Raw genomic sequence first — 24,640 nt, forward strand, 5'->3', positions numbered from 1 at the left:
GCTCCATAGCAGAAGGTCTGTACCTCCATACAAACAGGGGCTGGAGCAACAGTCTGCAGGAGCCAGACCATCGCACCCGCTATTTACTGATCACAGTTTCAATGATTTGCCGACTCAAATGCAAACACAAAATAAATGCACATTTATTTCTATTTGCAACATGGATGCATTTATTCATTTTTATTTTACAAACGTGGACTATGCCTTTAATGTGTACAATGTCAGAGTCTTGACGTATATCTGAATGGGAAAGACACCACCATGATCCATCTCACTGTTCACACTAATAAGCCATTGATGAATGGAAGGAGCAGTCAGCCGGGGACAAGGATATTAACGTCCTTCCCAGCAGGGTAACACACACTCATTAGGGAAAGCAATAAATTCTGATATTATGTCTGCCATTAATCTGGGCACACAACGCTGCCCTCCCTCCCTCCTTTCCCCGACATCCTCTCACATCATTAGCTCTGGCAAATTGATTAAGACTGGGAGTAAAGAGCTATAGCCTGCAGGAAGTAGATGCTGAACGGGAACGCTGAGCCTTCTGGGAGATGTAGTCCCGAAGGGGGGGCACAAGCCATGTGGAGACTGGAGAGAGGACTCCGTTTCCCAGCAGCACTGCGGAGCGTCAGCCTGATCGTAGCTGTGCTTACATCTCAATCCATTGTACTGTGTTGCTGGTGTTTTTCACATTCCGCTGGACGTTGAAGTGTAAAGTGTAGAAGATGGGTGATGAGCAGGAGATCATGTGCAAGCTGGAGAGCATCAAGGAAATCAGGTATGTACTATACTGTGTATATTGCTGATCGGTAAAATCTCTGCACACTGGCTGCATTCTATTCTGCATGAAGACTATTGTTATCCTACGAGGAATCCAGCGGATCGGAGACAATGATCATCAGATCTCTTATCATCTGCTCATATATAGAGCGATGGGAAATCATACAGGGTCCAGTTGATGATGCCCCCAGCATGTGGGGTGGGTGCAGTCTATGGTCCCCTGACTCCCCTATAATAAATGGCTATACAACTGCTTCCGATTCGCATTCCACTTGTCAGGTTATAGTGATCGTTGGTGTTCAGTCTGGATCTGGTCACAACGATCACTTGTAGATCTGGTGAATGACATTTTAAAGACAGGTTAATAAAACAAGCAATTGCTTTCTTCAGGGGTATTTATTTAGTCTTTGTAGATACACAGCAGAGCAGAAGGTAAGGGCACATACCACTGTTTGCAAAAAATAAATGCACTCATGTAACAAAAAGAAAAAAATATGCATTTATGTATTTTTTTGCGTATGAGTCTTCAAATCGTTGCAACTGTGATCAGTAGATGGTGGGCGCAATGCTCAGGCTCCTGCTGACTATTCTTTCAGCGCCTGTCCGTACCGAGATATGGATTTTCCGTAATGGAGTTATCAATGGACTACCAGTGCGGCGACACCACCACACTTGTACTCCATTGAGAGGTATGAGTCCCTGTAAATGAGTCATGTAAATGAATGGCATGGCTGTGCGAGACTAGCCACACACAGCCATGCCGAATTAAAAAATATACAAAATTGTGTGTATCTTCCTGCACTCCTTACCGGATCTCCTAGGAGATGATGTCTGTAATAGGGTGCTTGTAGTGACCACGGAGGCACCGTGTAGTCAAGTAGTAATTCCAAAAGATGTCACCAGCACTCCAGAAGTAGATTCAATATATTTTAATGACAACGGTCATTCAAAATCACATGTACTTTCGGGGCCACGTTGGGTCCCCGTCATCAGGCTCAGAATGGCTCATTCTGAGCCTGATGACGGGGACCCAACGTGGCCCCGAAAGTACTTGTGATTTTGAATGACCGTTGTCATTAAAATATATTGAATCTACTTCTGGAGTGCTGGTGACATCTTTTGGAATTAAAAAATATACAGGGGCACACAGGGAGAAGCACCCCACAATTTTAGGTAAGTGGGGGCATTGAGGGCGGGAGGGCTGCGCAATGGCACCATGGGCCATGTTATACAATAAATGCGAGTGGAACATGGTATTAAAGGTGGACTTAGCCTTTAATAATAATTATAAGAACACAATGAAAACAGTGGGGGGTAAATATCCAACTGGGGAGGACCTGACAATACTAATTTAGATGGATGTTGTACGGACAAGCAATAGCCATGGGCTGTTCAGATGGCCGCAAAGGTTACTGCTTCTGTAGCATGTTATAGAAAATAAGGCTCTATTCACATATAGCGTTTGCGTGTCCCGCACGGTTTTCAGTGTGGCACGCAAATGCTTAAATCTTTCCAACTGCACAGCTTCAGCTCATTTGAAGCTATTACTATAGGAGCAAAAAAAACGTGCTTGTTCTATTTTGCTGGACACGTGGTTTCCTATGACCGCATATGCGCGGACAACTACTCCTGTGTGAATGGAGCCTTAGAGAAGAATCATGGGGTCTCTCTATATTCTGTCTGTAACTATGCCTTATCTTACTATTATTTGCTGGTGTAGGTCTTGCAGTGATTATTGTTATTATTTATTAGGATGTAGCAGCCCCAAAGGCAGGTCGGTTTTCACATGTAAACAGAACGTAGACATCAATAAAATAAAATAAAAACAATGATCGTAGTAAAGTCATTTCCTGATCTTACTCTATCCTTGTATGCACTTGGATTGTAGGATTTGTTTTGCTTTCATCTATTTTTTAAAATATATAATAAATCCAGTCACTAACATCTCTTCATTTACTATTATTTGTTATTGGCATTTGAAAAGTTATTTTCAATATTTTTTTAAATAGTTTGTAATTTTTGTTAAAATAATGCCTGCTGATCCTGTCCTTGTTCACTTACCCTTTTGGGGTGACATCGCTCTGTCCCTGTTTCCCAGTCATACTTCTGCATTGTTTCCCTGTCACATGAGCTTCTGATGGACCGTTTTAACACAAATGAGTCGGTCCGCTGTTGTCACCATCAGGATATCCACCCTGAGAGATGACATGCAGCCATCACCAGGGTGCATACTTGTAGTAAGGAAGTAGCTGCAGAGCGGCTTCAGGAGAACAGCAGCGAGAAATAAGAAAGGTGAAAGTATATTTTATTTTATTTTGAAAAAGCCAATTGTTACACACACAGGGGGCGATTTATCAAAACTGGAGCAGACAAATACTGGAGCAGCAGTGCAAGGCAACCAATCAGCTTTTCTTTTTCATTTTCAAATCTTACCTGAACAAACTGAAGAGAGAAGCTGATTGGTTGCCATGAGCAACTGTTCTAGATTCTGTCTCCTCCAGTTTTGATAAATTTCACAGTGCTTTAACAAACCAAATGCCATTGAATTAGGACCTCCAGGAAAACTGCTAAACTGACATTGTTGTGTTCATGCATGTTTCTAGCTTTATTTCCTGGAGCTCCTCTTTTAATAGTGGTAGCAGATAGACATTTAGATTTATATATTTTGTCCTGCACTCTGAAAAAAGGAATTCTGCCTCCACCAAGCGTTTTGATCTGACATTTTGTGTAAATATTGTGCTGGAGTTTTCAAAGTACTTGTATTTGTTTTAAAATGTGCAATACATGTTTTACACTGTAGCCCAGGGGTGAGCAAACTTCGGCCCTCCAGCTGTGGTGAAACTAAAAATCCCATTATGCATCTGCCACTGGCAGTCATGACTGTGGCTGTGAGAATCTTGCAATGCCTCATGGGGTTCATAGTTCCATAACAGCTGGAGAGCTGGTGTTTGCCCACCACTGCTCCAGCCTGTGAGGTTACTTATTGATATGATTTCATTCATATTTCATTTACCTCTGACCTCTGTAGAATCATTTAACTGACCCTCTCAGGATAAAGATGGCCATACCCTGGTAAATTTTCATACGAACGTTCTTATGAAAAATGTTGTCAGAACATTCACAGGGTTATTTACTAAAGGGTGAATAGTTTGGAGAAGGCAAAAATCTACGCCAAAATAGCTGTTTTGGAAAAATTCTCCAATTCAGCTTACTTTCCAGTTCAGTAATGTTGTCCTAGATAGTTCACTTCTCCTGCCTTCCCCAAACTCTTCACCCTTTTGTGAACAACCCTGTCAATAATGCCATGTCGAATGTCGTTAAAATTAATTTTTTAACATTCAGTTTCGGAATTTCCCCGAACGAAAACCACATTCACTGTTAAAATCTAATTTGTGTAAGAAAAAGTTCCATCCTGCTCCTGATTTTGTTCTTTCTTACTATTGTTGAAAATCCCTTTAACAATTAGAAAATCCAGTGAATGTCTCAGGCTGCCTCATTATGGGGATGCCCTTGGATAGTGATGTAGCAGACAAAGTCACTCCATTACCCCATCGCTCTGTGCAATGGTTCACTATGATAACATCTCACTATAATGATCATCTGCCGAGAATCATATTTCATCTTGGTGTAGAAGCGGCCTGCTTGCTATTTGTTAGTTTAGCTGTCGTTTTCTATTACTTTATTTTCTCCAGTTATTTCTGTAGTTTTGCTGGATAAAAAATGGTTCCATCTATGACTAACCAATGAACGATATCTACAGACTGATATACTACAGACTGATAGGATATAATACAGACTTGGATGTACTGTATATGTCTGCTTTTTCTTCTTCAAAAGTTTTATAGGCCTTTTGTACTTTCCTATAAGATTGAAATTTCGGCCGCCGAAAATGGTACTTTGGGCAAAATGCCGATAGTACCATTTATTGGCCGAAAATCCGGTGCATCCCTGGTTTCTCTCCTTCCTGCTGGGCGCTGCTCTGTGTCCCCTCTGACAGAGAGCAGCGTCCACCGGGGAGGAGAGAAAATTTCAGGTGGCCGAGCAGGGCAGGGAGCAGACGCTGTTGGTATTATCACAGCGGGCCAGGCTCTCCTCCCCGTGCCGCCCGCTCAGCCTCCTGTGACAGCGAGTCTGAACGGAGAGCAGTGTACAAACAATTAGCGATCAGCTGATTCCTATGGGTTTGTAAATAACTGAGGACATCGTTTACTGTGTCCCCAATTAAGAATGAATAGGAAGTGCTCTACATCACTTCCTGTTCATTCATGATTGTGGACATAGTAACTGATACTAAGGACTCTTTGTCCACAATCCCTTTTAATATTTCAAAAGGGAAAGATCAGGGGTCTGTTTAGGCCCCTGATATTTCCCCAGAGCCCCCGACAGTAAATAAATAAATAAAACATTAAAAACATTTTTTTTTAAAAGGTTAGAAAAAACTAATTTTGGTTTCGGTCTATAAGTACACCTCTAGCTGCCAGCTATCCTGGGCTCTTCTGTCCTCTGTGTGGGCCCCGGACCAGCACGGCGGGTCTCATTGCCTGGATCGGAGGGAGATCTCCACAGGTCCACCTGCTGATCTCTCCTGATGATGTGTATTTAGGGCTGCAACTAATGACTATTTTCATAATCGATTAGCTGGCCGATTATTTTTTCGATTAATCAGATACAAACATTTAAATAAATACCATTAAAATAAAATACACAAATGGAGTGTAAGCATATGGCACTTGAATAGCTTTAGCCCGGGAATGACAGCTGCCAGTGGCAAGATTCTGCAGACGGCAGCTGAATGTGAATACAGCAAATAGAGGGCTGGTGCAATAGCCAGCCTGCTATTGGCTATTTCATATTGCAATAGCCAATAGTAGGCTGGCTATTGCACCCGCCCACTGCTTGCTGTGCCTTCCTCCCAGCATGGAGGAGAGAGCTAGGGGATCCAATCAACTAATCGATAATGAGAATATTTTACAACTATTCTCATTATCAATTATTATCGATTATTCGATTAGTTGGTGGCAGCCCTATGTGTATTACATCACTTACACTTTCAGACTGTCATTTCTCTGGCTGCTATAGCCAAAGAAGAAGCTGGTGAAGCAGATCGCTGCTTCATCAGCTTCTTTGGGGGACCCTAGGTGACATTAAGGGTCTAAAAGTCCCCTGATTCCTCCATAAAGAGGAACTGTCACCTTTTATTTGACTGAGCAAAAATATAAAGAAATACTTTGCTGGACAATGCATTTTTAGATCTGGATTCATTATCGATACAAGAGTTTAATACTATTTTAAGGCATGTTAGCACAAGCTGCTTAAACCTGCATTTGTGTGCAGTGTATGCATTGTGCAGTGTTGTTAACAATGTGAACTTCACCTTATATTGACATATTTTATTACATTGCCCATTAACACAGGTATGTTCTGCTACTTGAATGACATTTAACTGTAACTTGTATCTACATTACAGAACTGATTCTCATGTCAGTGTATTCTGTGGCTTTACTGAATTGTCAATATGTTCTTTATTTAAAGAAGAACTATGGGGTTAGGGCTTTTCCCCATAGTTCTCCTAAGGGTAACGGGAGGACACAAACTAGCGTCCTCCCGTCACTCAAAGCTCAGTATACCGTGCTACAGTATACCGAGCTACAGCTCGCGGTATACTGAGACGCCCAGCTGCGCGAGTGACAGCTGGCTCTGCCTATCTAGAAGCAGAGCCAGCAGTACCCGCCCCCTCCCCCGTCCGTTCCGCCAGTCAGCGCTGGAAGATCGGACAGAGGAGGGGGTGAATCCCTGCAGGGAGCTGTGAGTGACAGTTACGGCTTTCTGCACGGATAGATCGAGAAGTGAGCGAGCGCCGGTATGTGTTCACTCTTTTCCGATCTACTGAGCTGACCTGTGACAGTTTCATTGTCACAGGTCTGCTCAGATTATGAGGCTGAGTGAAAATCATTCACCTCATAATTCTCCTTTAAAGGAGAACTATGGGGTTAAGGCTTTTCCCATAGTTCTCCGAAGGGTAACGGGAGGACACAAACTAGCGTCCTCCCGTCACCCTAAGCTCAGTATACCGCGAGCTAGAGCTCGCGGTATACTGAGACGCCGGAGCTGAAGTGGATCCCGACAATTATGTCTGGATCCGCCCAGCTGCGTGAGTGACAGCTGGCTCTGCCTATCTAGAGCCAGCTGTACCCGCCCCCTCCCCCGTCCGATCCGCCAGTCAGTGCTGGCGGATCGGAGGGGGGAATCCAGCCCCTCCCCTGTCACGGCAGAGAGCTGTGACAGGATCGAGAGGTGAGCGAACGGCGGTATGTGTTCGCTCACCTCCCGATCTACTGAGCCGACCTGTGGCAGTCTCATTGTCACAGGTCGGCTAGAACTATGAGGTGAGTGAAAAGCACTCACCTCATAGTTCTCCTTTAAGTCACTAGGAAATGCTTTGTAGCTTAGCATGTATTTATGTATGTTGAGCTGTATATCTGTTTAAATTCAATGTAAATTATACTGTTAAAGAAACAGGTTTCAAGTCTGCATAGTTCCCAAGAGAGAATCTATGTGGCAAAGCTGCTCGTTACAATCTATAAAATAATATAACATGACAAAGCCCCAGGCTTGTATTGTGCGGCCCCTCTTCATAGCTGCAGTCTGGTTTTAATTGTTATCGCAGTGTACAGGGTTTCATTAAAATTAACCTTTCAGAAGAGAAATATGGGAGCTGTTATCACTGACTTGTTTGATGCATGCTCCAGGGCCCCTTTTACTCATCCTGGCTTCACTTCTTAAAAGACATGATTTACTAAATCTTATGTGTGATGGCCAATGCACTGATCGTGGGTGGACAACAAAATTGTATCCCAACGGTATTTACTATGTGCCCACAATGTGCGTGGGCACGTGTGCACAGGCTACAGTCTCCACATGGTAAATATGCTATATTCTCTGATCCCTATATCAGTGTCAATACTACACTATAGAGTGGTCGCTCCTGTTTTTTCCTTCTGTTTTCCCCACTGCAGTTGTTGAAAGCTGTCTTTTTAGAAGCGTTGGTAGGGACGTTAGATTAGAAGCAGTAATTAGAATTGTGTGAAATATTTAATTATTCTCTTCTGATGGATTAACTTTCTGATGTCTGATATTTATCCTTTTAGGAACAAGACTCTTCAGATGGAGAAGATCAAGGCCAGACTGAAATCTGAGTTTGAGTCCTTGGAGTCTGAAGAGAGACATTTAAAAGAGTACAAACAAGAAATGGACCTTTTACTTCAGGAGAAGATGGCTCATGTGGAGGAGCTGAGGCTTATTCATGCCGACATTAATGTGGTATGTATTGGAACCCTTAATATACTCCACAAATATCTAAAATGTCATTAGTCTTTGTCTGTATGTCTGTAGTCAGTAGGCTAAATAGAACTTAGTGGCTTAGCTTTCTTCATGGTGATAGATACTTGGTCAATGAGAACACCATGTAAAGTTATCCATAAAACTGGTTGTATACATCAAAGAACAGTCATACATTTATGCACAATCGGACAAGATATCTGCAAGCATAGATATTTCCCTAACCATAAACGTACAGGTACCTAAGCATTGCTTTTCCGAAAATGGAGAGAAGTGGGGTAGGTGCTGCTTAATTTTTTTCAAATGGTCTTGCCACAGTCATCCAAGGTTTTATAACTTATCCCGTATTTTATTATAAGTATGGTTGGGCATGACTATATAGGGTTGAGCTATAGATAAGATTGTCCATATGAAACTAAGAGATTGGGACACTGTCATTTAAAGCCTTTAAGCACCCTTACTTTTGGGTAAGGCCATTATTAGAAAAACCTGCAATACAAGGCTTAATTTACTTCTAAGGGCCTGTGATGAGGTTCTGCAGGTGGTCTACTTACCCGGCTGACCACTCAAATGTGCATAATCTACTAATTTATTTTAATATTAGCATTATAACATTCCTACCAACTTTCTGAGATGAGAAAGAGGGACACTTTCCAGCACAATGTATTGCAGGCAATGGACACACTCCTTCCATGTCCCCAGTTATGCAGACCATTAAGAATTTATATGGCAAAAAATGTGCCAGAATTGTTTGGGGGTTTTTTCACCAGTACTTTCAGTATATTAGCACTGCATGCTAATTTAAAATAATATTATATTAATTAAATAAACAAACTTGTTTTCATTTACATACAAATAGAGTTCATCTACTTCCTGGTCCACTTTTGGCACAAATGATGTAATGTGCTAAAGTGTTGCATCCTTGGAAGGTTACATCAGCAGAACATTGGGAAATCTCATATGTAATCTCATGAGATCTCAGGGAAAGGCATTTCCCTCCCCTCAGATGATGTGCATGGTCACATGTCCTAGTCACATATGCCAGAGTTCCAGGAAGAAAAGGGAGATCTAGTAACCTGCCCTTAGTTAACATGGCCACTGTCAGAAGACTGGGAAAGAAAACAGAAATAAGGTATGCAAAGAATACAAAGCCGGCAATTATCTAGAAGTATCTGTTTGTAGATTGTCATTACTAAACATTTCTAAATGTGTTTTTGTTGTTATTTACTGTTGTTATATACTGTCTATATTTTTGCCCCCATGCCACATTTTGGACAACCCTGATCTCTAGCCTAAGCACTTGGCTCTTAGTGAGCCAATACTGGTGCCAGTTCAGCTCATTGGACTTGAAGTGCGGCCTGGCTTCAGGCTTTCCAGCATTTAGATCTACTAAACATGCAGCAAGTTAGCTTTAAAATAAGCTCTCACTGACATCTGTGGTCCCAGTCATTGTAGAGCAATTAATCCTCACAGTTCACAGTGGAATACTGAAGACATTCAAGTCATTCTGTCAGGCAACTGAGCTCACGCTTCTCCCTCTTCCTGAGGGAGAATAGAAAGTTGTATCGCTGCAAAGTCTCTGGTGGGAGTCATTTCAACTGAGCTAAAAGAGATTTGACTTGAACAACGTCAGTGCCTCTTTTTATTTAATTTGAGAATACATTGCTTCACAGTACCTGCAGCTACAGTTAGTTGTGGTTTGTTTTTAAAGTGTATTTACTGCTTATAATAGCCTGGCCACATGTTCAGTTTAAAGTGTTATTAAACCCTTGTGGTAAAAGAAAATAATGTAGCAGCATACCACATAAAGTCCTTTGTTTGCTGTATCATTTTGTGAGCCTGTCATTTCATTAAATTAACCATCAGAGGTTCAGTGATCTTCATTCCCTGTAAGACAATCATGTGTCAAGCTAAATAAGTACAATTCAGTGAAATATGTGATGAACAAAGAAATATATGAGTATATGCTTTAAAAATATATACAGGAGAGCATATCAAAACATGAAAATATGTGAACAAAGTGAAAAACACAAAGTCCAATGTGCAGAAATTAAAATCGTGCAAATAAATGCAGGGGATAATCCACCACTGGATAGATCCAAACTTCCAAGTAAGCAGTTGCCACAGAATCCTGACAGACCTTCACCTCCACCCAGTGAATGCAAAATTGGAATAGTGGTCACCTGGGGAGATAGACCCACAGGACTAGGTCTAAAAGCGCATTTCCCTTCTAAACAGGGGAGGGAAGCCCGTATGACTGAAGACCAGGTGACTTCCTCAGCTCGCAAATATCATTATTTCATAGGGAAATAAAATATAAAGAGGACATGATGTGTATCGTCCAAACAAATGCAATTTATTAAATAAAAGCAGGTACTCACAATGTCACAGGTGACAAAAGGCATAAAACAAATATCCAATGGACACCACAGTACAAAGCTATCGGTGCAAAGGGACTCCTATCCGTCGGCTCAGCTGAGAGGAGTGACGTCAATTGCTCAGCCCTATGTACGTTACGTCTTTGCGCGACTTTGTCAGGAGGCTCTTTCCCTCCTTTCGAGTGGCTCCCCTGCATGCCAGGTCGTCTTGGAGTTGAGCCATCCCATTGTGCATGTTCTTTTTTGGGGATATACATAAACTGCACAGGATAGAAAGTTGAGCTCCTGTCAACCTCCTCTCACAAACAACTTTTGAGTATAATGGGTGGCCTCAGTGACCAGTAAAAAGGAGAAGGACTTAGGAATGGACAGGACAGAACTTGTGATATGTGAAACACTTGTAGAAGAGTTTTAAATGATGGAAGGAGCAGGAAATAGTTTCAAGGGAAAGACTCATATCCATGTGATTCTAGCAAACAATGATGCCTCTCCTTGGATCAATACTCACCAGCTGTTGTAATCTGTTTACATAAATCTAACCAATCTTCCCATGAAAATCTGGCTTCTTTGTTTCTTGTCAATTACAGCAGATCATTTTTCTACCTCGCAGCTATAAATCGGACAATATTTATCACGGATATATATTTTCGTGATTACTGGAAGTAGAACTATAGGATTTTTTTTTGTAGTTTTAGATGCACAGAAGAAGAAGTGACAGTTGTTGTTGGAACTTTCTGCACTGGAAGATATACCATAAGATATACCTTAAAAGTTGGTGTTTGCCCACTAGCAGAGAGCTAAATGAAACCTGACAGAAGTTCTAACCCAACCCCACTGTATCCATAAATAGAAAATATTTTGGTGGTTCTGTGGAAGCTGTCCCCCCACACTGCCTCTTCCTACTGTAAGTGCACGGTGTTGTGGTCCTATCTGAAGACCTTGTAAAAGGTAAATAATAAAACATAAAAAAAGTAAAATATTGCAAGGCAGGGCCACTGGAGAAGGGGGGGGGGGGCTTTAAGAAAACTGTGGGAATAATGTTTAAGTCAGGAGTAATGCTTTTAAAATAGTATTAAACTCTCAATCTTTTTTTCCAGTAATTAATCCACATCTAACAAATATACATTGCCCAGCAACATATTTATTTTTATTTTTGCCCAAGCACTTACAATCATCATGTTTCCAAACAGCTGGCTCTAACCTCACCTCTGCTTCCCTGAACTTCTTGTTAAGTACAAGGTCACAAGGGAGAGTGCAGTCTTCAGCAGCTCTCCATTTCGTTGTTTGAAAAAGGGTGTAGGGAGGAGCAGGGAGCAGATGGGGATGGGAATAGTTTTCTATGCTATGCCTGTGTGCTTGTCGCGATACACCAGCTTAGTAGCACACACAAGGGTGGCTCCATAGGACCTTGCAAGGGAAGGAGCCACCCTAAAACAGGATATCAGAACCAGATGATTTTGTGGAAACTAAAACTTTTAAACATCAAGGAGCAGCATCATTTGTAAGTGATGTAATCAGCATTTGGAATAGCTTAAAACTTTTTGACCTTAGTATCACTTGGTATGCCCTCATTTTATCTAGCCAAAAACTAGTTCATATACATTGACAGATTATACACTTTCTCTATATGAGTAGAGTGGAGATGCAGCTTTCCAAAGTTATGAAAGGAAATGGAGCTTAGGGGGAAGGGAGCAGGGGTATAAATCATCACGCCTCTGCAACAGTTATCTCCAAATGCAAGGTCTGCTTATTACATACAGCCCCCCTCCTCTCCCCCCCACATTGTTTTAGTGAGGGTGACGTCACATTTTGGAAACACATTTTGCAAACACTGAGCGGGGAATTTATCAAAACTGGAGCAGACAGAAACTCGAGTAGTTGCCCATGGCAACCAATCAGCTTCTCTCTTCAGTTTGTTCATTAAAGGAGAACTATGATCTTAACCCCATAGTTCTCCCTTAAAGAATTTAAAATGAAAGAGAGAAGCTAATTTGTTGCCATGCACAGCTGCTCCAGATTTTGTCTGCTCCAGTTTTGATAAATCCCCCTCTGAGTATCCCAAATCTTGTGAGGAGACCCTCTTGCACTTCTTTTGAGATTTAGTGTGAACCTGTATTTAATAAGTGGACATTGCATTTGGGTGCAAGGTCTGCATTAAAGAAAAGTAATCTGGGAAGTCAAGCAGCGAGTAGATTTCTTTTTCCTCAACAAAAAATTGACGATTATTCTTCCCTAGGCCTCTCCCCCTCCCCACCCCGGGTCTTCGGGGGACCTCTTTCTTCCCTCCCCTCCTTAGACCTTTATGATTGCTGTTTCCTCTCCTTTGCAATAGAATATACAGATTGCACATATACTGTATATGTTTGATGTGCAGAATCACACGGCATTATTGTACATGTCTATATCCTATATTTGTATTCAACAATGCCCTTTTGCTATATGCCACTAAAGGATTATATTTGAAAATTCAATAAAAAGTTTGAAACCAAAGAAAAGTCATTTGAGATTACATTCATGCTTGGGAGTTGAACTGCACAAATGGCAGCCAGGGAATGGAGCAGTGGAGCTGTGCAGTGCTGATGACTTGAATGAAGTGTTGTAAAACACATCATTGATGTATCCGTGTCTGCACTTTCATACATGGGACTGACTATCTCTCTGGGAAAAGACCTGGGAATTGACCAAGCCATATTGCAGAAATACTTATTGATTTTAACGTATGATAAATGTCTTACAAAGAAAAGGTCAGGATTGCAGTTCCTTTTTCACTATGTGAATAAGAATAAATAACAAAGTCCTCTTTCTAGATTAAGGTCAGAAGTCACTTATATGGCTGTCAGAAAAGGTTCTCCTGCATTTGATTTAGTATCTACATTTTCAGTGAAGTAATTTTCTTAATGGATTAGCTATCAGTATTAATAAAATCTCTTTGAATGACGTTACCAGCAGGGAGTTACGTGCGGTGAGTAGTATAGGTATAGAGCAATGGCAAAGCCAAATCTGTCCATAGAATATAAATAGAACTCCAAGCAAAGATGTTTTCTCTTGTTTTTGATAGAGTGGATAAGGGTTGTAAACCCTGCTGAATTTTGGGTATGGTCTGTTGTTTTGCAAGTTTCATAAGTACCATTTACTGTCTTCTGTTTTGCAGGTGAACAATGAAGGTGTATATTACACTCAAAAAACGTCTCTATATCACTCCTATATGTAAAAGTTCTGGTGTGCTCAACTTCCAGGGCCTACTGGCTATTGTCCTAATCTTAGAAGATGGATAGACTCTTACTATCCCTGCTTGGTAGCTAATGTTTCTAACATTAGGCACTGGCCCATGGGTGTAATGCTATTGGGTAAATCAGCCGTAATGAGAATATGAGCAACTGCATACCACTGACTTAATTTGTATTGAATTATTATTATGTACAGTATGCTCTAAATACCTCAAGCTTCTGGTCTGTGTGTGTCTTCCTAACAAGCCATTAGGGTAGGTTCATATCACAGAACGCACATCAACACATATGAATTGACATACCCTGGTGATGTTCTTTGTTGTGCATTTGTGGCTGCAGTATGTTGTCCATCTGCATTTGTGATGCACTTTTTTATTTATTTCTTTACTCACATTACTTTCTCTCTACCTAACATGTGCTGCAGCACTTTGCAATGCACTTCATTCGATAAAATGTATGCCTCATTGGTTGTGCGTTGTAGCAAAAAAAAATTAGCCATGGGCAAAGTTGTGCAAATCATAACTGAAGTAGAAGGAGGTTTAGTTAAGACCTAGATTTTTTGTACATGTGCCTGTTCTAAATAGTCTGTCAAACGGACACATCAAACCCTTATTTGTACCCTTGTTTTTTCTGATTAACCATTGTGCTCATTTCAAAGCATGAAACCCTTTTCATACATAGGGGTCTATTCACGAAGCTGCCGAAGGATCTAGCCGTAGCTTCGGCCGATCCTATAGGCCGTACAGCTCCCGAACGTGGCCGAGCGGCTCAGTCGAGCTGAACGCATATGCATCGGCTCGGCTGGGCCGCGCTGAAAGCCGAAGCTGGACGAGCGGCCGTCCATTGGCCGGCCGGCAGCCTGCTTCTGACATCGGCTGCCCTCGGCAGCTTAGTGAATAGACCCGATAGTCTTTTTCTAAAATGCTTCCTAGTCTCTTCTAATCTATGCACCCAGTTAAAAAAAAAAACTATAACTCCTTTTTAATATGAACTGCCATTTCTCCAGGGATGCTGTGCAAGGGGATACGTAATAAAAGTGCTCATAAAACACTTCATAAATGAATATCTTTTTTTCTGTAGGGTTATTGCTAACACCAGGGGACAGGCTTATTGAAAAAAATAAAACTGTGCACAGGAATCATATGTAAACCTGAACACTGGAGGGATTGGCACTATTATTTTTTAACTAACAAGAGGCTCAAGGTGGGGTTTGATATATCTCATAAGGATGTCATGCATCAGGTTAAAGAAGAAGCAATTGGACTACCCCCACATTGCAAGGGTTCAGTGCTCATTTTGGTCTAGGGTCTAAAAAAAAGATATACACACCTGATCCTCTGTCCCTCCTAGCTGCTAGACCAGTCCCCACAGCCTCTTCTCCCCTGGGCTCTGGCAGACTAACGGTGCCCATACACTGTGCAAATTTTGATCAAAGGAGCTGGTCGGAAAATCTTCATACGACCAGAGCTGCGAGCCAATGAGTATCTAGTTTAAATTTGTATGCAGACTTTAAATATCTCCTTAATGGAAAATTGCCCTTCTGTTAAAAAACTGGTACAGTATACCCAAGGTCTCTATACAGTGTGGACTATATTTATGTGACACCTAGAGAACACACTATCATTTCCATGAGCTTAACATAATTTAACCTTTTTAGTTTCAAGTTCAGTGGTTTCTAACCTTTTTACTTACTTGCATACCCCTGGGAAGTCCATTTGTATAAATTGTACTTTATACTCCTGGAGTACTTTGTACTTCTGGCCCACCCCCTTAATGGGGGTGGGCCAGGGGGCAGGGGTAATAGTGAGGCATGTAGCATAGTCAAAATGGATGTGGCCAATTGCTTAAATGCCACTGTGTTGGTGTCAATGAGATAAAGTAGGGAGCTGGGAGGCTGGTGCGACCCCGAGGAAAGGTGGGTTGAGCAGATTCCTGGTGCGACTCAGGACTTACAGTCTCTGTCCTATGCCTCTTCCTCTTTGCTCCAAATTGCAGCAGAATGCAGCACCCGCTCTTAAGAGAAGCAGAGGGCACATCACTCAACTGGGGACTGGTTGAGGTATGGGCAGCACACATTGTCATCGCTCTTTACTCCTTAGCCGCTCCTTTTGGCTGCAGGAGAGAAGGCAAGCACTCTGTACTCCTGGGTATGGGGAACATCCTCATGGCACATACATATTTTCCTAACTGGTAAGGCTGCATTAATATAACAAGTGGAGATTTAAATCCTTACAAATGTCCACTCCAAACTAGTTCTCTTTAAAGTAAATAATCATATCAGTGTGTGCTTAGGTTTACGGGAAATCTTGCTTCTGTATTATATTTGTACTTTAAGTACAGGACTTTGCTTCTTAGTAGTGTTACACAATAGTTGCGCCTTGCAGATTCTGTTCTCACTTCCAGTCTATGAGATATTGTCTGTACCACTAAAAACAATAGAATCTATTGCATTTTGTAGTTACATAAGCAGCTGTGATGCTCATGGTAACCAGAGACCATATCATTAATTGCCTAGGCTTTAGGTGACATAAATATGTTTTGTTTTATTATTCATAGGAGGAAAGACTACTTTGTTTTGTTTATTTTGAGTAAAAAAGTGTGGGCCGATAATGCTATCAAGGGCTCTACTGATTATTGTGAAGTATGATTTTTTTTTCCTGATAGGTCCACTTTAAGGGTAACATATTGCTGGGGAAGCACTGACAAACCAAAGACCAGCCATATAATACCAAAAACATTTTATAGAGAGGCATTGGTTATTTTTAGTGTGTTTCCACTTTTCATCAGGATACCTCGTGTGGGGTTGGTTATTGGTTAAATATATGCTTGCATATTTGACTTGCTATTAATTGGTGTTATTTTCTCTTCCGTAGATGGAAAACACAATCAAACAGTCAGAAAATGACCTGAACAAACTATTGGAGTCTACGCGTCGCCTACATGAGGAGTACAAACCACTGAAGGAGCATGTAGATGCAATAAGAATGACTCTAGGTCTACAGAGACTGCCAGACCTGTGTGAGGAGGAGGAAAAGCTGTCCTTGGAGTAAGTTGGGCAGAGTATGGCCATGTATCCTTTCATGACATACAGTATATACTTGGCTGTAACATGTCCTTTTCACACATAGAGCACATCTTAAGTGATACGATTCTACTGAGATACTTTAAATGTGTTTCTGTCAGTTATAAAACACCAATCTTGTAATAAAATAAATATTTAAAGAAGCAAGTTTTTTTTGTCAGAAGATATAAAAATTCTACATCAGCTAAAGGTTATATTACTACTGCATCCCATGGCACTGCTTCTGCTCCAGGATCTGCCACAATTTCCTTTTAAGCATACAGGCTATAATGTGTACACCCCTGGGTCTGGAGTGTAGCATAGGGGAGGCTTATGCAAAAACAATTACACCTTTTCCTATCCCAAGCCCTTTCATTGCATTCACCATCTGTTGGCTGTATTCTGGCTAAAGGGCATGGCTTTAACTACCTATTAGTTTTATGAAGGAAAATCTGTGTATTAAAGGTTGAAGCAGGTACATGCAGGTACATCTGGGTGTCTGCATTTATACTTGCACCAAGCTTTTTTTATGACTGATTCCCTTTAAGAACAGCAGATCAAATTGAAGAAGAATGAATGTATTATTGATTATAGATTTATTTACTTCCTTTATAACCCACCAACATACTATGCAGCACTTTACAGAGTATACAGAACCATACACATCTGTCCCTGCCTCTATATAAATCCAACACACACGCACACCTACACTATAGAGGCAATTTAATCAGATGCCATTTAAATAGCATTTTTTTGGTTTGTGGAATTGAACTGGAACACCTAACATACATACAGAGAGGACATTTAAACTACTTAAAGAGATAGTATCCGTTTCTGGACTACTGGGGAAATGAAATACCATGGTGCAGAGCTTTGCAGTGTCCCTGTGCAATTAAATGTTTTATTCTTCAGCAGCCTAGAGTAGTCAAGTATATGAAAACTAATTTGTGGTTAAATGTCACTTACTGCACACTACTTTTTTTTCAAGATATGATACCTTATGTACAGTCTACAAACTATTTCAAAACCTCATCCTTTAAAAAATGCCACCCCAAAACATCTATAATAAGGACTAATGCACTGGTTTTGATGTTTTATATTTTCTTCAGTACATTATTTTTAAACTGCTCTTTTGTCTTTCTGTAGCTATTTTGAAAAACAGAAAGCTGAATGGCAAACAGAGCCTCAGGAACCACCTATACCAGAGTCCCTCGCAGCAGCCGCTGCAGCAGCACAACAGCTACAAGTATCCAGAAAGCAGGACACCCGACAGACAGCCACCTTCCGGCAACAACCACCTCCTATGAAGGTAACACTTGCTTCCTCCTGCTTTTAGCTCCTTTTACTTAATTTTACCTTTGATTGCAGACTAGTCATGTGACTGGTGGGTTCCTTTTCCTCTTCAGATGTTAACTTAGTAGTGGTGGGTGGTCTCCAATGTTGTAGAGAGTGGTGCTGACAGGAAGATGTAATCACCGCTCTCTGCAGCATTACACTGTAAGTGCAGGGTGTTCTGGTGATGTCTCTTCAGTGGGTGGGTCCATGACAACCTGCACTCAGCCTTCTGGGTTGAATGGTGCTAGGATTCAGCAAACTCATGGAAGCCTGAGGACTTTTTGTGGTGAAAAGGAATAACTGTGGGGAACAGCTATGTGTTGAATTTAATATTTTTTCATTTTACCTATGCTTAGGGGTAGGGCTGCAGCTAACGATTATTTTCATAATCGATTAGTTAGCCGATTATTAGGTTCGATTAATCGACTAATCGGATAAAAAAAAAAAAAGGGCTCCAGTGATGGACTACTAGTTTCTATTGAGAAGCGTGCGGGGGGGCGTGGCTTATGCGTCCTGTCGGCACGGCGGGAGCAGCGTGCGGTGGGCGTGGCTTATGTCCGGCGGGCGCAGCGAGACGGAAACAGCGTGTGACGTGTGCTTCAGGCCGCGTTTGGAGCCCCGAACAGGGAAATCAATCGATAGCCGACGAATCGACGATCGAAAACGTTGGCAGCGTTTTCAATCGTCGATTTTAATCGACTAAATCGATTAACTGTTGCAGCTCTACTTAGGGGACCTTTCATAAAAAAAAGGCCAGGGAATATAGAATGTATTCCTCTGACAGTGATACAAAGGAAATATTCCTGTAATGAAGGTGTGCTATAATCCAGTAATGTTCTTCCAAAACTAAATATTTCTAAATACCTTCCGGTATTAACCCCTTTGTGTCAGTTCCCTATGGCCCCTTAAAGAGTTCTTGAGTTCTTAATGCTGAGAGGTGGGCTTCCCAATCATATGATCACTGTGATTGGCTGTCATAGTGAATATGTGCCCGTCCCTTGCTCCTTGTTAATAGTGACTGTGCGATTTGGGGGAAAATGGTGTAGGATGTAGACATATTATTATTATTATTATTATTATTATACAGGATTTATATATCGTCAACAGTTTGTGCAGCGCTTTACAATATAAGGAAGACATTACAATCACAATACAATTCAAGACAAGATGGTAAGGAGGGCCCTGCCCATGCATATTGTGCAGCCCAGGGATAAAGCACACTGCCCTGTTACTACATACAGTATATGCATATGGTCAGAAAGTGGTTATGGATTCTCACATAGTCTCTTCTACCTTGGAGCAGATACTGGAGAAGAGGAGGTCATATGACCTCTACGGAGGGGGCTCGCAAATATTCTGTATATTAATTATTTCTTCCTTTTCTCTACCTTAGTCTGGTTATTTATTTTCTTCATTCAGTTGTCCTTTTGTTTTCCTGCTGTCCTTTTACATTTGAGTTTCCTGTTTTAAAGTGCTACTTTTCTTTTTCAGGCCTGCTTATCTTGCCACCAGCAGATACACCGCAATGCACCCATCTGCCCACTCTGCAAAGCAAAAAGCCGATCTCGGAATCCAAAGAAGCCAAAACGAAAACAAGATGAATAGAATGATCTGATCCCCGCCTCAAGCCCAAATACTCCTATACCCTGACTTCTCCCTAGTACTAATGTAACCGTGATTGCCCCAGTTCCTGTGCAATCTTGAACTGAACGTGTGGTGTTTTTCTATTTCATGTGGTGTAAGCACAATGGGGCTTGTTTCATTATGATTGCACAGTCGCAGTGTAAAACCAAGCTGCTAATTAAAGCCAAATTAACATGGCTGCTGTTTTGCTGTAACTCTGCTACAATCATACATTCCCAGTGTTTGTTGTATCCTTTTGTTAAAAAGAAACAAGAATGAAATTATTGAAGTTTTGGTGCTATTTTCACTTTTTTTCTCTTTGAAAAAAGCGTTCCATTGCTGTCAAAGGATATCTGTGCTATTACAGAATGCAGGAAGACCACTACAAACAATTTTTTTTCCCAGCGTTTTACTTACATGCCTCTAGTAAGCAAATGGGTCAGTTAAATAAAATGGAGACTGTTCATAGAAATTTGTTGTGTGACTTTGTGTAAGAAAAGGTTTTTATTTATCTAGTTAATGTGACTAGTTACTACTAAGAAAAACAAAAAGCTTACCGAACAGTGAAATGCCATCTTTAAACAAAAAAAAATTATTTAGAATTTTTTAAGACGAGGCTTTCTATAGCTTCAATACCATAATTGGACTTAATAAAGCAATGTATAAACATCACGACACTAACTCGTTGCTGACAAACAGAAATAATCTTTCACTGGTCTGCCTACCAGTGAAAACTGCAGTTTTTAGTATACTTTGGTAATCAGCATTGTTTTTTACGCACAGCCAGACAAAAAAATTAATATATATGTATATATATATTAAGGATGCACCGATACCGATACTAGTATCGATATCGGTGCCGATTCCGAGTATTTGGGCAAGTACTCACGTAATTGGTATCGGCGAGTGCCAAAAAAAAATTATCGGTACTCGTACTCGGTACCAAAATACCGGTATCGGTGCATCCCTAATATATATAAACAAAAGAGATTTGCTGTATTCGAGAGCTGTCTCCCACAGTGATCCTTTCTGCCACTAGATGTCCTCAGTCTTCCAGGTTGAATGAGAGCCAGCAAATTCAACCCACTTCCTCTGAACCCAGGCTATCAGGCACTGTTGTCACATAGCCTGAGTTCAGATTATTATTACTTATTACAAGGCATACATTGTAATCCCTTGGATAATGGCCTAGCCCACAACAATCTTACCTCGCTTTGTAGTGGTTTAAAGGTTGAATATTGTCTGTGAATGCTCCTGCATAAAACATGATGTCTGGAATCATAACTGCAGAACATAAAGCTGCACTCATCCTACTGCTGTTGTTTTGTGATTGGATGGAGCAAGTCTATGCATGCTGATATGATGGTTGAAAAAGCTTTCCCAAAGTGGATTTTATCCCATTTTTCCTAAAAATTACCTCAGCATGCAGCTCCGCATGCTGATATAAAATCATGTAACATACATTAACTAAACAAACATTTGTTTCTTTCATTTACAATTAATATTTTCCTTTTCCTAGTTGAGTGAGGCACTAGTGATGTAGTCCTGGTCTCACAGATGCATGCTGGGAAGGCTGCATCACAGTGCATTCCTGGGATATCTCATCTGTAATCTGCAAAATTTTGCAAGACCTTAGTGAAACATGCCAGATTTACAGGCAGTAAAGGGAGATGGATTTATCTGCCCTTAGTGAAAATGGCCACCATGAAACAAATGGGGAGAAAAAGAAAATAAGTATGCACAGATTAAAAAGCACAGGACACAGCGGGGATCGTGGACAAGGTAAGACCTGTACGCTGTATTCCCAAGAGTGGCTCGCGGTTACCGCTTTGTTAACCCCGATCCACACTCGGGAATACCAATGGAAACGCGGGGAAAAACGCCCCAAAGAAGCTCCTGTACTTCTTTGGGCGTAGGGCGTTTTTCAGCACGTTCCTATGCGCTGAAATACGCCCAGGTGGGAACCATGCCCATAGGCAATTATTGGTTTTCACATGCTGAGCGTTTTACAGCGCGTAGAGACGCGCTGTAAAATGCCCAGGTGTGAACCAGGCCTTTGGCAGACCTGATTGTGACAGATTGGATGTAAACGGAACCATCAGACTTCCCATAGACCTAACATAGGTCCATTTGTTCAGTTTTCAAACATGACATCTGTTTCATGCAGCTTCAATCAGCAGGGCATCTGTGCATGGATTCCCTGCTGATCGGAATGGATGCCGTCTGTGTGAAAGGGCCCTAAACTTTATAAATGAAAGCTAGAAGCTGATTGGTTGCCATGCACAGCTGCTCCAGATTTTGTGTGCTCCAGTCTTAAGGTACCCATACACCTGACGATTATCGTACGATAATCGCGGGTGATCCCGCGATCGTACGAGACTATCATATGATTCCGTTTTTCCAGCATCCATGCCAAATAAACACAAGGAATAGTTATAGATTTAATTTAATGAATGGAGCATGGATGGCCCACATACATACGCAACACTTACTACCCTGCAGCCCTGATCTACCACAGGTTCTCCCACAATTCCAAGATTTGTAATGACTTGCTGAACAAAATCAAAACCTACAAAAAGGCTGCATAAACTTCTCTCACCACTACATCATATGACACATTGTCAGACCACAATACTTTAGTCTGACAATGGACTGCTCATGCACTACAGTCTACATCGTGGGGAGGCAGCAGGGGAGTGTCATATGCTCCTGGATTTGATTATCCATGTACCAGCCAGGTATATCCCTGAGCGCTGGCAGTGCAATGGGGTGACAAGGGAAGGAGTGGAGGGTAAAGCTCATACAGTAAAGTGAACCTGTTACTTTTGCCTGTAGAGGAAAAATACAAGTTCACGTAAGAAACTTGAGCAATTCAGACTGAGAGTATATGATATACAATGCACAAGGATCATTTATATTATAAAATGAAAACACAGACATGGGAATAGACCATCCATTCATAAAAAAATATTTATATTGCTGTTTATGAACAATATTTTTTAGATAAATGATCAACTTGAAACTGCCACTTTCTTCAGACTGCTATCGTATGTCTACGTGTAGCCTCAGAGGTGATTGGGTTAAAGAGGCAGGTACAGGAGGAGTGACTGCAAAAGGACTTTCCATAAAATGAAATGACAAGAGATTTTGGGGGCGCAGAAATTTTCAGTGGATGTTCCCTGATTTCTGTAATGCAGTTCACCATTTCACCTGTAGGTGGAGATCACACATTATTTATCATATAAAGTTATTTTTTTTCTGTAACAATCTCACATATTCAAATGATACCGAAACACATATTTTGCAAGAACTAAAATGTTTATAGTACTGACCTATGTGTAGTGAAACAAACAAGCTCAGAGAAAGATGGAAAGTAAATTATAACTCATCATAACACATTATTTTGCTTTAATCTCTATTAGTACAACCATCACTTAGAAAGTATTTAAAAACACTAAAAAGGCAATGGGGCACTGCATGGTCTCATTCTTTATATCAATAGATGTCAAATTAAAAAAAACTTTGAATACTGTTGCAGAGCTTATAAACACTGTGTTCTGGTGATAATTACCCTTTGTAAGGTACAAAATGAATGACATTACCAGTCATTATCCAGTTGGCAACAGTTTAATTTTTAAGAAATGTCAGGATGGCAAAAACGGTTGTTTGAAGAAGGCATGTGATGATTTGACTTTGAATGAACTGGCATTGTCTAAGTTGGGGTGAATCTTTAACTTTTGATCATCTGACTGATGGCCAGATCAAATGGTGTACATCCAGCTTGAGTGAAATAAGAACAGGTGTCTCAACTAGGACTGAGCTTCTGTGTGTAAAACCTGCAATAACAACGTAAAATATACAGTATGCTTGCTGAGTCTATCCTATAGTTCTTAAGAGAGCACAGTCCATGGGACCCTCCATTGGAAATAGCAAGTTAGGGCTCTTATCATGCATTGTACACAAGTTTAGTACCTGGCTCACTGCCTTTTATGCAATCTGCCCATAAATATACATTCTTTTGTTACAGTTATGCATATTTATTACAGGTATTTATATAGCGCCGACAATTTACACAGCGCTTTACATACCTTGTCCTCAAGGAGTTTACAATGTACGGTCCCTATCTTACGTGCATGCATTAAGAGCTAATTTACAGAGCAACCAATTAACCTTCCAGCATGTCTTTGGAGAGTGGAAGGAAACCCACACAAGCACAAAGAGAACATGCAAACTCTATTGGGTGTTTTAGAGGGATATACACTATGGGGTAGTTTGGAAGAATGTATGTAAGAAGGAATAATAGCCTTGTTTACATGTTTTTGTTTATTATGATCAAGAGTAAAAAATAAAAATGTAAAAAATATGTTTTTCTAATTTTATAAGGTAATTACGAACTATTGCATATTCATATCATGCAGTCATCTGTCCCGTTCTAGCCAGAAGGTGGTGGTTTAGCCCTCATTTCACACCATTGACATGCTTACTTTTCAGTTATGCTAAAACAAGCTGGTTGGCTACAGAACTAGAATGGGTCATCAAAGCAAAGGCTCAAAGTGAGTTACTCTGCTGTGCTGTTTCCTACCTATAGTTCTCTGAGAGATTTTATGTAATAAAAACAGTGTTGAGCCACAGAGACAGATCCACAGTGAGGACGTTGGAGTCAAGACATCAGCTGGTGGTACAGTGCCCAAATCGACTGACAGAATATTTGTTTCACTGATCCTTCAGCCCAGTCCAGACTTTAATCCTCTATAATTGAAGCCCTAATGAAGGGGGATTTGAAACACCTCGTCACATCACACTGAACACAAATAAAGCCTATTCTGGGCCTGTACAAAGATAGTGGAACCTTTATCTTCAAATTTATTTTAACTATCTCTGCATGACTATAGAGC

General features: G+C 40.9%; 1 protein-coding gene across 2 annotated transcripts; it reads left to right on the forward strand.

Annotated features, from left to right (window-relative positions):
• Positions 1 to 594: 594 nt before the first annotated feature.
• Positions 595 to 20,018, forward strand: ZC4H2 (zinc finger C4H2-type containing). Of its 2 annotated transcripts, XM_018560078.1 has the most exons (5): positions 598 to 781; positions 7,932 to 8,103; positions 16,600 to 16,772; positions 17,934 to 18,096; positions 19,614 to 20,018. In XM_018560078.1, exons 1-5 carry the CDS (start codon positions 729 to 731, stop codon positions 19,725 to 19,727), a joined length of 675 nt encoding a protein of 224 aa, XP_018415580.1. In that variant the 5' UTR covers positions 598 to 728; the 3' UTR covers positions 19,728 to 20,018. The 2 variants fall into 2 exon arrangements, with proteins under 2 accessions (XP_018415581.1, XP_018415580.1); XM_018560079.1 differs by lacking the exon at positions 17,934 to 18,096 and having other exon boundaries at positions 595 to 781.
• The last annotated feature ends 4,622 nt before the right edge of the window (positions 20,019 to 24,640 follow it).

This window comes from Nanorana parkeri, unplaced genomic scaffold (assembly GCF_000935625.1).
Source record: "Nanorana parkeri isolate BGI_ZX_2015 unplaced genomic scaffold, ASM93562v1 scaffold431, whole genome shotgun sequence".
Taxonomy (NCBI): domain Eukaryota; kingdom Metazoa; phylum Chordata; class Amphibia; order Anura; family Dicroglossidae; genus Nanorana; species Nanorana parkeri.

Bases quoted from the DNA above. Each gene is read 5' to 3' on its own strand.
- ZC4H2 (XM_018560078.1), top strand. From the start codon at position 729: ATGGGTGATGAGCAGGAGATCATGTGCAAGCTGGAGAGCATCAAGGAA. The intron at 8,104-16,599 runs GTATGTATTGGA...TCTCTTCCGTAG, and splicing joins TTCATGCCGACATTAATGTG to ATGGAAAACACAATCAAACA. The intron at 18,097-19,613 runs GTAACACTTGCT...TTTCTTTTTCAG, and splicing joins AACAACCACCTCCTATGAAG to GCCTGCTTATCTTGCCACCA.